At 29.0% G+C, this 13,653-nt stretch overlaps 1 protein-coding gene across 1 annotated transcript; it reads right to left on the bottom strand.

Moving 5' to 3' along the window:
- Nucleotides 1-5,217: 5,217 nt before the first annotated feature.
- On the bottom strand, nt 5,218-11,371 carry KMS1 (SNARE associated Golgi protein family). The gene is made up of 8 exons (XM_020361028.3): nt 11,001-11,371; nt 10,134-10,345; nt 9,655-9,733; nt 9,085-9,375; nt 7,635-7,771; nt 6,791-6,907; nt 5,855-6,034; nt 5,218-5,665 (listed from the first exon to the last, which is right to left on the bottom strand). Exons 1-8 carry the CDS (start codon nt 11,053-11,055, stop codon nt 5,501-5,503), a joined length of 1,236 nt encoding a protein of 411 aa, XP_020216617.1. The 5' UTR covers nt 11,056-11,371; the 3' UTR covers nt 5,218-5,500.
- Nucleotides 11,372-13,653: the final 2,282 nt, after the last annotated feature.

Below are 13,653 nucleotides of genomic sequence, written 5' to 3'. Positions count from 1 at the left end.
CAATATAAATTATTTATTATACATACAAAATATAATTCATATGTTATTTTTTCTATTATTGAATATTATAAGTTTTAATTACAGTATAATTTGTTTATTTAAAAACATTATTTATTATAAAATTTAATTATAATATAATTTGTTTATTTAAAAATTTATTTATTATAAATTTAACTATTTATAATATAAATATTTATCCTGCATAATGTAGATTAACATACCAATCTTTCAAAACTATAAGTTATACACTTATATTTTTTAATCAATAATTGGAATTTGATATATGTCTTAAACATAAGATGATGCAACCACGAGTGCGGGGATTCACATTAGGCCCTCGGCTCTCCAAGGTTTGGCTATTTTTGACTAGTTTTAATCAATTTCAGCCCTTTTAGCTTTCTTTGCAATTAATGACGTGGAAACCACTTAGAAAAAATTTCCCAAAAGTTAAAGTGGCTATGTTTGTGAAGAATCATTATCTGAGTTGGAGTCATCAAAATTGACTAGTTGGAATTCCTTGTCCAAAACAATGGTAGCAATATTTGAATTTGTGATGATATGAAAATTTGGTCCATTTCGGATAAGGACAAAGAAATAAGGAAGATAGTAATCGTAATGATAATGTTAATAGCAATAATAAAAAAGAAATGGTGCAAAATTTTCAAGGCATGCATTTGGTGTTCACGAGAATCATGAAAAAGAGGAAAAGGAGGCCACGGATAAAAAATGCAGAGGTGCCAATCCAGTGGCTCAAAAGCATTGGGAACTTTTCTATGATCCATTAATTAATGTAGTGAATAGTGATTGATGAATGAATGAGTAATGAGTAGTGGTTATAGCTAGGGACGGAACCAGGATTTCAATACTGGGGGGCCGAGAATAAATAATATATAATTTATAATAAATGAAAATTAAAGTATCAAAAGCATATAAAAAAAAATATAAAAAAAAATTAAAATTGTTGGGGGGGCCGTGGCACCCGTAGGTCCCCCTTGGCTCCGTCCTTGGTTATAGCGTACGAGTTTTCACTCTTATCTTATAATTCATCCACACATTTCTTGCTATATCACAAACCCTCCACAGTTCAACAAATTTGGATAAGTTCTCATTTATGGGATCATTGTGAAAATTGCAACAACATATACCACTTGCTATTGGGAACCAACTAAGTTTCACACAGATTATAACCGTGTTTTTTGTCTTTTCTTTTTTTTGGCTTTGAATGCTAATCAACTCATTCATGTGTCTTATCTCTTCTTCCAAGTCAAAAGTCATACTTGCTCTCTCCTCAATATAAAATTTAATATGGTAAAAGTGTTTTATACTCTCATTCAAGTACAGTACAGATTATCATAAATAAATAAAATTTATTAATACTTATAATAATGATCTTAAATATTTTATTGATGGTGAAAATATATAATGAATAAATTACTAAATTACAACATAAAAATATAAAGATAATAAAATATTTAGGGGTGAGTATATGGACTTGAGTCCGCGGACCGGTCCTAAGTCCGCGGACTTCACGGATAACAGACCCATTTTTTTTAATCCGTATAATCATACGGATTTTTTAGGTCCGGTCCGTTTAGTCCGCGGATTTTGCGGATTTAATCCGCGAGCCCGCGGATTACCCGTTTAAATGTGGATTCAAATTTTATTATTGAAGATGCTTGATTATATTTGATAGATGTAATTGGACTTACAAATATTTTATGTTTGTTTTTAAGATATTAATTAAGACTTTGATGTTTTAAGGTATTTAGACTTTGATGTACTTGGACTTACAAATGTTTTATATTTGTTTGGTTGTGTATTAAGACTTTTAAAGTTTTAAGGTAGTAAGGCTTTAATATTTGGTTAATAGTTGGTATGCTTGGACTTTAAATTTTAAAGGCATTGAGACTTAAATATTTCTATTAAAAATTTAGAATGTGTAAACTTTGTTATTTAAGACTTTAATTTATTATTTACAATGTTTGATGTTATTATTAGAAGTATATTTATATCATTTTATATGTTTTTTTTTTCCTCATGTTTTCATAAGTTAAATAAAGAAAAAGAAATTTAAAATCTGAGTCAATATTCATTTAAACAATTTAGATTTAATTGGGTCTGCGGACTTATCCATTTATCCGCGGGCTTCACGGGCCAGATACGGACTTGAAGATTTAAGTCCATTTATTTCGCGAACCGGATTTATCCGGCCCGTTAAAAATGCGAACTTCGCGGACCGGGACTTAAACGGGCCGGACCGGTCCGCATACCCGCCCCTAAAAATATTACTATAAAAATTGTACACACCAGCATGACATGTTTTTTCCATGGAACGGTCGAGCCCATAAATTTTGTTTTAGTTTTTAATTTATTGCGCCGCCAATCAGAAGAAACCACGTTTCTCGCTTACTTTGAATAAGCCTTTCTACTGTACAATAGTCAATCAATCAGCAATAGCATATCTCTTTGACGTCACATATATTTTTCAACAAACAATTAATGTGCTGTTGCATGTATGTTTAACGTGATATATTTAATAAGAAATTTGTTAGATAGATGAACTAAGTTGTTGACGAATTATTTTGAAAGATAAACAATAATTATTATTGTAATTTTCATCAATTCTCACAATTATTTTTAATTTAAATTTTAACAAAAAAATATGCGTTTTATTTATTTATTATTATTATTATTATTAATCTATGTGAATTCTTTTATAATGTTATAACTCTCAATCCACTGAAGAATACAATTAGTTTCACACTGCAGTTTGAAATAACACGACATGATAAAGAAAATCAATTGCTAAATGAAGTTACAATAAAAGACAACGTTGCATCTGCATCTACTTACCTACCTCGGATATTATCCCGAAGAAAAACGCGGAATTAAACATCACCGTCCAACAACGAAGAATAATCCAAACATTTAACATACACATACGTAATAAATGATAATTAAAATAACAGGATCCCCTTTTCATGATTAATTATGTATAATAATACCTTCACGTTATAACAATCTGACAGGTCCACTACCTCAACACACGACCCAACAACTGATATTGAAGCAGAGAGACCCAAAACGATCATCAGGAAAAGACCCACATGGCTTAAAGACTTTGAATAAGCCCAATAACCCATTCTGTTTAAGAAATATAACCGTTGTTAAAAAGGACAACCGTAGGTGCTATCCTTATGAAATATGATGAATTTTACGGTACAATAATTTATTAGTCTTTATTTAGAGTAACTTTACAACTTTGGTTGATAGGATTGATAAAACAACCTATTATTGTTGCTTTCACTGAAAGTTGGGCTACAGAAAGAGCTATTTATAAACTGGATTAAGGTGTAATTCTATGAAACCTTCAAAGGAAAAATGGACTATGATCGATGTTAATAGCATGAGAGCTGTTGTAGACATTGACATTTAAAAGGAGTGATAATGTTAGGAGTCTCATATTAATATTAAGTAGAATAAGAAACTCAATGAACTAATCTTTTTGTTCTCTTAATCAAACTAGAAAGATCATATTTACATGACATCAAAATTAGTAACCAAATGATCTAGTTAAGTGAAAATGAGAAAGGGATTGTGTAAGTAGGTGTATTGTCATTTATGCCAAACATGGATAAAATCCCTCACCACATAACTATCTGCCAACCAGATAAATTTAATATGTTTATATCATTAAATAATATTATAATTTATAGATATTTCTTTTAAATTAATTATTAAAAAGTTAATCACTTTCATTAATATAACAATTTAAATATTAGTCATGTATTATCATGCGTGGTGTGTTATGGGATAGTGATATTAGTAGTAGTTATCAACAGAGAAGCAAATAGTTAAGTGTTAGTTTCAATAGAATTAAGAGATAATTACTTTGTTAGTTTGCCAATAAACTTTGCCTCTTTATAAATAGAGCATCACTGTGTGATTCAGTATCAATTTCATTATGATTTATTTTATTTAAGTTTTATTCTCATTTCTCAAGCTCTTGCGCTATGGCTCCCTTCATTTTCTCCCTCTTATAATTCCTATTAGTAATCTTTAAGCCTAATATCTTACTCTTATAACATGTACTTCCACTTCTATACATGTTTTGAATCAAATCCTTTTGCCTGTTTTACCTGGTTCTCATTATTCACGTCTTGGTTAGCAATCAGTTAACTAGACACTGGTTCTGTAGAGATAACATAACCAGCGTTTACCACCCTGCACTTCGCAAAATTTCAAAGTACTGCTCGTGTTGTGACGGAATAAACTAAAGGGGAAAAAAAGGCAATATATTTTCAACAAATTGTCCATAACATGAACTTGGATCTTGTTATTCAGATACACGATGATTAATTGATTATATATTTTTTTTTATCTAAACTTTTCGCTGCAAACAAGGCATCAGAAGAGCTTGCCTTGTGCAACTGTTTAAGGTTAGGTCCAAACAATCCAAATTCTAACATATACAGAAAATGGATGGGAACAATATACATTTCAACATTCAAGGCCAAAAGTTTAAAGGGCTAACAATACATTTTTAGAACGCACACTTAATTTTTAATTAAAATTTATTAGAAACTATAAAATCATAGGGAAGAGTGTAACTTCAATTTTGTAATTCTTATTAAATATCGGTCAATAAAAAAACACATTTAAAAGTGTTCCTTGTAAAATTTTCAACATGAGAATTACATTCCTTTGTTGGAGCTATAAAGTTGGAAATTCATTGAAAAGTCCAAAAGACACGGAACATTGAGAGCTCTAAAGCAAGATGAGGAGTGCTTACTACCGCAAGAGCAATATTAAGAAAAGTGAAGGCGGAAATTTAAACGGGAATAGATTAAAGGAAATGGACCAAACGTTTGTTTCAGAAGATAGATAACAAACGGTAACTCGGTTTCATGAAAGTCACACGTGGCTTTGCTCTTTTTTGCATTATTGGAATTAAGTTTCAATCGAAAAAGTTCTGCTCGTTTATTTTTCACCGGACATTAATTGGAAACTGATTTAGACACGAATTAGGAAATCTCATTGGCATAACTCATGAAAAAGTTGAAATCACAATCCATGATTATCTCAATGGGGGCAACTAACATCAGAGGCCCGAGACGAATAATAAAGCCTAACGATAGTGCTTGATGTTAAAGGGTGGCAAAAGAGAACAGTTTGTCGTTTAGTAGTGAGAGATATAGGAACTAATTAGTCTTGCCATTGCAAAAGAATAGGACTCCCATAATTTTCATTGTAGCAGCAATTAATATGGGGTTAAATGTAAAATCCAATGGTTGCCCCAAAGTTATACAAATAATATAAAAGTTGCAACTTTAGTTGCCTAATGTGTATATTCCTAAAAGCTCCTAGCAAGACCTCTAATGCAGATTTTTCGGGTAATCTCTATATGGGGCCATAAGGAATCGCTGTAATTTGAATTTCAACTACCTGCTTGAAAAAGGAACCACAAAAAAAGGGTTAATACAAGCAGAACATAAACAATTCATTGTGCGTCTGAGTTTTCTGTTAATGCAGAAAGCTGTATCTCCTGCTGTTTCTTCAGATATCTCTGGGCAGTTGCATTCACTATCTTGACAAAGAAGTTCATAAGCATGAGCCACACAACGGTGTTCCAAACTGAAGCGAAAGAAAAATCCCACTTTTTCCCCTGCAGATGATATCATGAAATAATTTACGAAAAATAAACAGCATAAATTAGAAAATATGTCCAAGACATCAACACTTTGAAGTTGTTACTCTATCAAGGAATTCAACATTCAAATCAAAGAGAAGCATTGATAAAATTCAAATCATAGGGAAGCATTGATAAACATGACATTTCGCAGTTAGTGAGTACCTGCTTATTTGGGGAAATTGGATGGGGTGCTTTCATATACTTATCTTTCATTGTGCGGAGATTAGCAGTCAGCCTAGGCAAGACAGAAGCAAAAGCAGGTATGTGGCTGAGAAACCAAATAAATTCATTCTCAATCCAGTCAAGAAGTTGATTGTTGCAAACTGAGATAATGAATATCGTCTGCAAAAATAATAAATATACAGGATGAGTCAATTTGTAGGTATAGAATGTTAGCTGTCTGAATGGTTTTTATTTTATTGAAAAGCAAAGACTTATTTTGATCCTCCAAATTTACAAGCGCCACCAATTTAGTTCTCAACAATAAAAACATAATTATGGTCCTCCGATGTCAAATTTGATCAAATCAGTTCTTTTGGAGGACTAATTTGAGGTAAAAAAAAATGGCATTGAAGGACTAACCTCATCGAAAATTGGCATTGATGTACCATTTTAATGTATTTATTTGGAGGATCAAAATGATGACACTTTTATATTTGGAGAACTGAAATGTCTTTATTGTTTACTCTTTATTTAATTGCTAATCTACCATGCTCTTGTTTACCATTTTGATAATGTGCTAGATCACAAATAATATAGGTAATGGTCATAAATCTTTAGAAATGTTCGCCATTTAGGTTAAGAGCTCTCACAAAAATTAAAATAAAAATATTGCATTTGCATTATTTAAATAAAAATATAAATATTAATGGGAAAGACCAACTAGAGAGTTTGCACAATGGTAGTACTAGTATATACAAAATGTAAAAATATCACGCTGCTCCCACAAAGACAGACCATTCCTTGACTTACTTTCCACAAAATCATGCAAAATTTTCCACAAATCTAAATTACGAGTTTTTGCAAAGCCAATGAAACTTAAAAAGGGCTAAATTAGGACATAAGAACACGTGATGAGAAGTCTAGACTTATGCAAACCTGTATGTGAGTTTTAATAATTGCCTTTCCAATCATGGTTGCAAGAAAAAATTTCCAAAATGGAATGCCAAATTGTCCACACATTATGCCAGCAAGGTCAAATAGAGGATTTGGCACCTGAAATATAATCAGTTAATAGCTGTTTACAAGTTCATAAAGCATATATAATAATTGCTATTTTAGAGGAGGATGCACCACAAATAAAGGAATTGCTAACCGCTAATATATATTTTTTCAATCCCACATTTGAACTGAAAAAAATGCACGTCATCGTCTTCATGCATGATAATTGGAATAGTACTCATTTACATTCTACGGATTATGAAGATGCAAAACCAATCAGCAATTACAGTGATGAAACTATTGTCTGTAGGACAACGAAAGGGAAACCTTTACAGGAAAATAGTACTTGCTGAGTAAAGATTTTGACTTGTTAAGCATAGGTTGTCCTGTCAAGCTTACACTAAAGAAAATTCTACTTTATATGGCTAAAATTTACACAGCCACTTTTGCCACTTCCCACCCAAAGGAAGTAACTACCATTGTTTATTATGGAAAGAATCTTAAAACTGAGGCCAAATTCATTGATATGAATGTGGTGAATCATCAAAATTACATTCATATATTTTGGTGTGCAAAATTTATTGCTGAGATTCTGAGAAGAATTGGCTGTTTTGGGATGGAGTCAGGACTAACAACAAACACCCAGGAAATTGTCCAATACAAAAGGCTACCAATATTAATAACATCAAAGTAATACATCAAGAAATTACAAAGAAGCTGCATAAACATTTTAACAAATAATAATGTCATGCTTGAAATGAAGACTGAAGTCCATACTAACCGAAGCAAGCACCAGAATTGTAAGGAAATTCAAATGTTGCGAGTGTGAAAGAAACCAGCACTTGATTCGATTCAAGACTCCTTTATCTTCACTATCTAATTCTTCCATGGCATCCACTCTGCCCCCAGACAAGCTTGCTACATGAATAATTTAATCATAAAAAATAGACATCAGAAATTAAAGGAAGAAATTAAAAACCAGTGATCACATAGCACTTACATCAAAATGAGAGAATTTGACAACTAATGATAATTACATTAAACGTGCATGTGGATTAGTTGTGAATTTTTTTTTTCAATAATCAATTATTATAATTGATCTTGTTTAAAATAATTTCATGTTTCAATATGTTGACTGAAAAGTGATTTCAAGATGACATGTTTTGTTTAGATTGTATTAAAGATTTTTGAACTAAATATGAAATGGTTTACAATGTTATCAATTGGAGGGTAAAAAAAGTTGTTTTTTTTTTATCTCAAAGTTGTGAAATAGTCAGAGACTCCAAAAATTAAAAAACATGAAATCATAGCCTTAAAAGAAAGCACTTTTAAATGTCTACAAAAATTCTTAACAAAATCCAATGATGCTGCTTTATTTTTCTTCCCCACCCAAAAGCAAATGTCTCAAATAATTAACCAAATTCAAAATTTGATCATTGTGCAGTTTGCAGGCAAAAGTTTTCTTTGTAGACATTTTTTAGAATATACTATATTGAGATACAGTAAGTGAAGAGCTATGTCAATAAAATCAGATGGATTCTAAATATAAGATTAGTTGGGTATGGCATAAATTAAAGGAGACATGGGTATAAATATGACTACTACTCTCGCATACAGTAGCACTCAAAACATTAGGATGTATTCATATTCATAATTTTTCACTTCAACCGCAAACATGGCCAAACTATTTAATTTGTTTCATCCACTAGTTATTCACATTTTACCTAGTTTCCTTTTATCATTTGCTAATGGAGCTGAAAGTTAAGATAATCTTTGAAGTTGACCCTATACACTTGCATTTTGTAGATGATAATATATATACATATATATATATATATATATATATATATATATATATATATATATATATATATATTCAAAAGTTGGGATATATATATATATTCAAAAGCTGGGATTGATCTTTGCTTTCGAGAAACATCAATGACATTTAACTAATAATAGTCAGAATCAGTTTATTGCCTGGAAACTATGCACATTTCTTTTCTACTTTTAAAGGATTAGCAAAATAAAAAAGTTTCAGAGCTTCACCCCATCCTATTAATGAAGCAAGAAAAACCACAAGCCAAATACAGATAGTAAATACTACTTAGAATATGGTAAACATTTTTCTCAATAGTAGTAAAGGATTAAAATCAGACTATTATATCAACTTAATTAACAATGAGTTAGAATAAGGGACGACACATGATATAAAAGGAGACACATTGTACCTGCCCTGGAGATAAAGTAAGGAGGAAGCTCCCCTATAGCTGTTCCTAGACCCCATAGAATAGCCTCCACCTGAACTTGAGGCAAAATGCTGCTAAGTGGAACCTGTGAACCATGTATTAATGGCGGTCCAAACTCAGAACAGTCTTTATCAAGCCAAGAAGGACCTCTTTTTAATTGTATTGTATCATATGGAGCACTTTTCAAATCAACTCGGCCACATTGAACTGCTTTTATTGTAAAAAATGCAATGTGGGGACCCAAATATAGGACAAATGTGTGCAAACCAGATCCTGAACAAAATAAAAGGATAAAAGAATAATTTGCCAATATAGATATATAATAGGGAAAATGCAAACTCATGAACAACATAGAAGATAATCAAGATGATGGCAAAAGGATCATAAGCCCTTAAAATTACAAGTGTTAAATCTGTATGTTTCAAGTAATTGCTTTTCTTTTAAGTTTAAATCATACAAGCTACCCAGAAGATCAATCATGGTAATCAAGCAGTCATCTATTACATAATCAGGAAACATCATCTGACTATGAGGACAAGTTATTTTGCTTACCAAGACCAATTGAAGAAGCAACACCAAGGGCCACCCACCAAAGTCCAAAGCGAAAATATTCAAGAAGCTCCTCAATATGCTGCAAAAAGAACAAGCATTTATAGAGCCCAAGTAAGTATCTAAACAAAAATGAACAAAATAACTACCTAAAAAATGAAGGTCCACTTAACATGTGTGTGTATTATGATTGAAATTGAAATTAGAAAAAAAAAATGATCTTTCATATAGTTTCCAGAGTCAAAAGAAATTTGATTAAAATTAGCATAGTCTTCGCCAAATAACGTCAAATATTAATATAAACAGTTAGGGTTGTTACAATACAAGTTTTCTGCTTTTACAGTTTATTTCAGAGAGCTTGTATTTATGGATACATGCTACCAGTGTAATATATTGCATATAATAGCCAAAAACGAAATATAAATGGAGTTCTTTGATCCAGAACTATCATGCATATGTGACTGACTGAATGCACAAAATACCTTCTCATGGAGGCAACCAAGGGTCATCAGCACTATGCCAAGAGTCCCAACCGCAACACTGAAAAGCATAAGCCACCCACCTTTTGCCAATATATATAATGCTGTATTCTTCACGTATTGAATAACAGCCAATGTGAAGAATTTCAGTGTTTTGAAGGGTTGTGTGGTTAGCGTTAAATTTTCCAGCTCCCCTTCATGCCTCTCACGAAGCTCTACAAAACAAAGACTTATTAATCAGCATATGGGATATCGTAAAAACTTAGCAGCAATTATTTGTTTGGAGAATTTAAAACACAAGAGCATGCAGGCCAGGTTTGCAAAATAGGTTCAATTCAATATTTCCAGATGAAAACACCTGCAGCCACTCTGCCGCCCAATAAAAACACAAAGGTCGATTCAATTCTCCACTAGCGAATCTGTATATACAGATTCTAGAACAGTAAGTATGTCAATTCATTTTATTTATTTTTTACTTTTTAATCCCCTATTCATAAAAAAACACTTTATAAATCATCTCTCATCGATAACAAATTCCCTCACAATCTCACATCAGAAGTCAATGATCACTCACCTCCCCATCGTCCTCTCTTTAAAAAATTACCCCCTAGCCCCAAATTAACACTGAGACACTAAAAACTAAAAAAGTGGAAAGTGGATGCTTTCCGATCTTCCACCGTACACGATCACCAAATAAAACACAAATAAATCCACAGATCCAAAATCTGAGCCCAGGGAATCCATAACAAATTCGCCTCATAAAAACGGGGAACAACAGTAACTAATAGTAATAAAAATCTAATACGGTAACAATAAGGTAAAACGGCGATTAAGAAGAAAAATCATAGCAGAGAATTAAAAAAAACTTACCGGAGATAGACATATCGGAACCGGAAGAAGAAGGTGGTATATTTCCAGAACCCATTATTGCTCTGGCATGCTAAGAGGGAAATCTGAATCTCTGCTATGTGCTTTCACTCTTGCAGCTCCGTATCGGATAAGTGTTTCAGAAATACACACTCGGATTAGAAGGAGACAGATAAGACATTAAAATTAAATTAAAAAGAGAATGAAAATTGTAGGTTGATTTGAAAATGATTGCAGTGGAAATTGTAGATCTAAAAGAGCAAAATCAGAAGTTTGCGTGAAAATCGGGGTTGGTTGTTCGTAGCCCTAGTTTAGTTTGTCACGCACACACTCTTGCAGTTCCTCTAACTCAATGACCCACCCCAAATGTTCAACTCTTTCCTTATATCCTTTATCATCACAGTAATTTATCAAACTATTGATTAAAAATATATATCTGAATCTCTAAGCACGAATTTATTATTAATCTAACCCTTAATATAAAGTTTGTGTATATTAAACTAATTAAAAAATGTTTGTATAATTTTTAGGGTTATTATTATTAAAGTATATTAAACTAATCAAAAAAATGTTTGTATAATTTTTAGGGTTATTATTATTAAAGTGTATAAACTTATTAATATGTTTAAAAATCGTTAATACTTATGGTTTTTATAATTAGTCTAATTTATTATAGTTAATTTCTTAAGCTGACTTTGGAATGACTTTTGTTCTGTATACATGGTGTTATTTAATTTCAGATAAGTATGGAGTTGGTGCATTACATACGATAACCAACTGATGGCTAGAATTCAGTTAAAAATAAAATGTAATCAAATCAAAAATATTAAATATCAACTAGATAAAAAGAATAAATATTTTGTATTAGTAAATAGTATATGATAAATAGATTAAAAATATTTTTTTCTAATCACAAATAATATATTTTATGATAATAGATTAAAAATTATAATTCAAAATCAAAATTCAGTTTATATATATATATATATTAAAATTAGAATTATAATCATCATATCATAGTTGAAATGTTAGACTTTATGGATACTACTTTCACCGAAATTCAATTTAAATTATTATTGAATCATATTTTTTTTTATATAATTAAATAATTCTAAAAATAATTGAATTTATCAAATTTTATCTTTTATATATAAATTAAAAAAATATATTAAATGATAGTTTTTTATAAAGTTAACAATAAGAATTTTAAGAAACTAGTATTTTACATTATAAACATTTATTTTATATAATTACTAACATAATAAAAGTACTTCGTTATTAAATTTTTTAAAAATAAAATTAAAAGTAAGTTATAAAAATAATTTTTATAGATGTAATTATAAAAGTAATTTTTGAAAAAATTGAGAAAAAATAAAAAATAAATGAAGAGATAATTTTTAAAATAAAATTATCTATTAAAAAAACATGTACATCAAATGAGATCATATTTTTTTTATTAATAATATAGATAATTTATAATAAATTAGCAAGAAAAATAAACATTTTATATCTCTATATTTATTTTAAGAATTTTGGAAGAAGATGATTGTAATATAAAAAAAAATATTAAGATTTAAAATTAGGTAATTATACATAAAAGTGAATGATTTTTTTTTTTTTTTTTTGAGATTGAGTATATTTTAAAATTATGAAGTGTGTCAAAGGATTAAAAATATTCGATAAAAACGAAAATCAAAAGGTAGTTACAGTAAATATTTTTTATTGTAAAATTTTAAAATATAATAAAAATTAAAATTAAAAGGTAGTTAAAATTTTGAATTATGAGATATATTTAACTTATTTCAGTAATTACATGATTAGTTAATTTTTAATATTAATTTTTATTATTTAAAAATTTAAAAATAAAATTATCTAAAAATTATAGAAACTAAGAAATATTATAAATCATACAACTCATTTATATATAAGTATAGATACATATAAATATTCTAATATTTAAATTATATTATAATTAAATTAAAAAATATATATTTTTAACATTTAGGATATATTATTTTATATTTATAATAAAATATTTATATAAAAATACAAATTAATTTCTTATAATATCTAAATTTAATATAAAACTAAAAATAAATTTTAAAAATGTTAAAATTGAGAGAATTTTTAAAAAAATTTGTATATATATAGAAAAAGTGACTGAGTGATATAGAAATATTATAATAAATATTTTGAACAAAAATATTTTTTTAGACTCTATTATTTAATAAAAAAATATTTATTTTACTTTTTTAACTAAAATATGATAAGAGATTTTAAATTTTTTAATTGAATTTAATATTTTATTTTTAATATAAATAAGTACAATAATTATAATATAAATTATTTATTATACATAAAAACATAATCTATTTATTAAAAAAAATTATTCATTATAAATTTTAATTATAATATAGTGTAATACTAAAAAATATTTATTTATTATAGATTATAATTTTTTTAAAGATAGGAAAGATTATAAAAATGGTCGTAATGAGAATTGAACCTAGATCCTCATGTTTCTAACTACTCGAATTCCTCCCCACCCAACCACTAGACTAACACTAGTGACCATAAATTATAATTATTTAAAAAAAAAATATTTTGACTTACATGAAATTTATTTATTTTAGAAACGGCAAACTAAAATACTAAT

The sequence above is a fragment of the Cajanus cajan genome, chromosome 11 (assembly GCF_000230855.2).
Source record: "Cajanus cajan strain Asha chromosome 11, NIPB_CcT2T_4, whole genome shotgun sequence".
In the NCBI taxonomy this organism is placed as follows: domain Eukaryota; kingdom Viridiplantae; phylum Streptophyta; class Magnoliopsida; order Fabales; family Fabaceae; genus Cajanus; species Cajanus cajan.
Note: the sequence above shows the minus strand (reverse complement) of the source record. Positions and strands in the feature narration are given on the sequence as shown.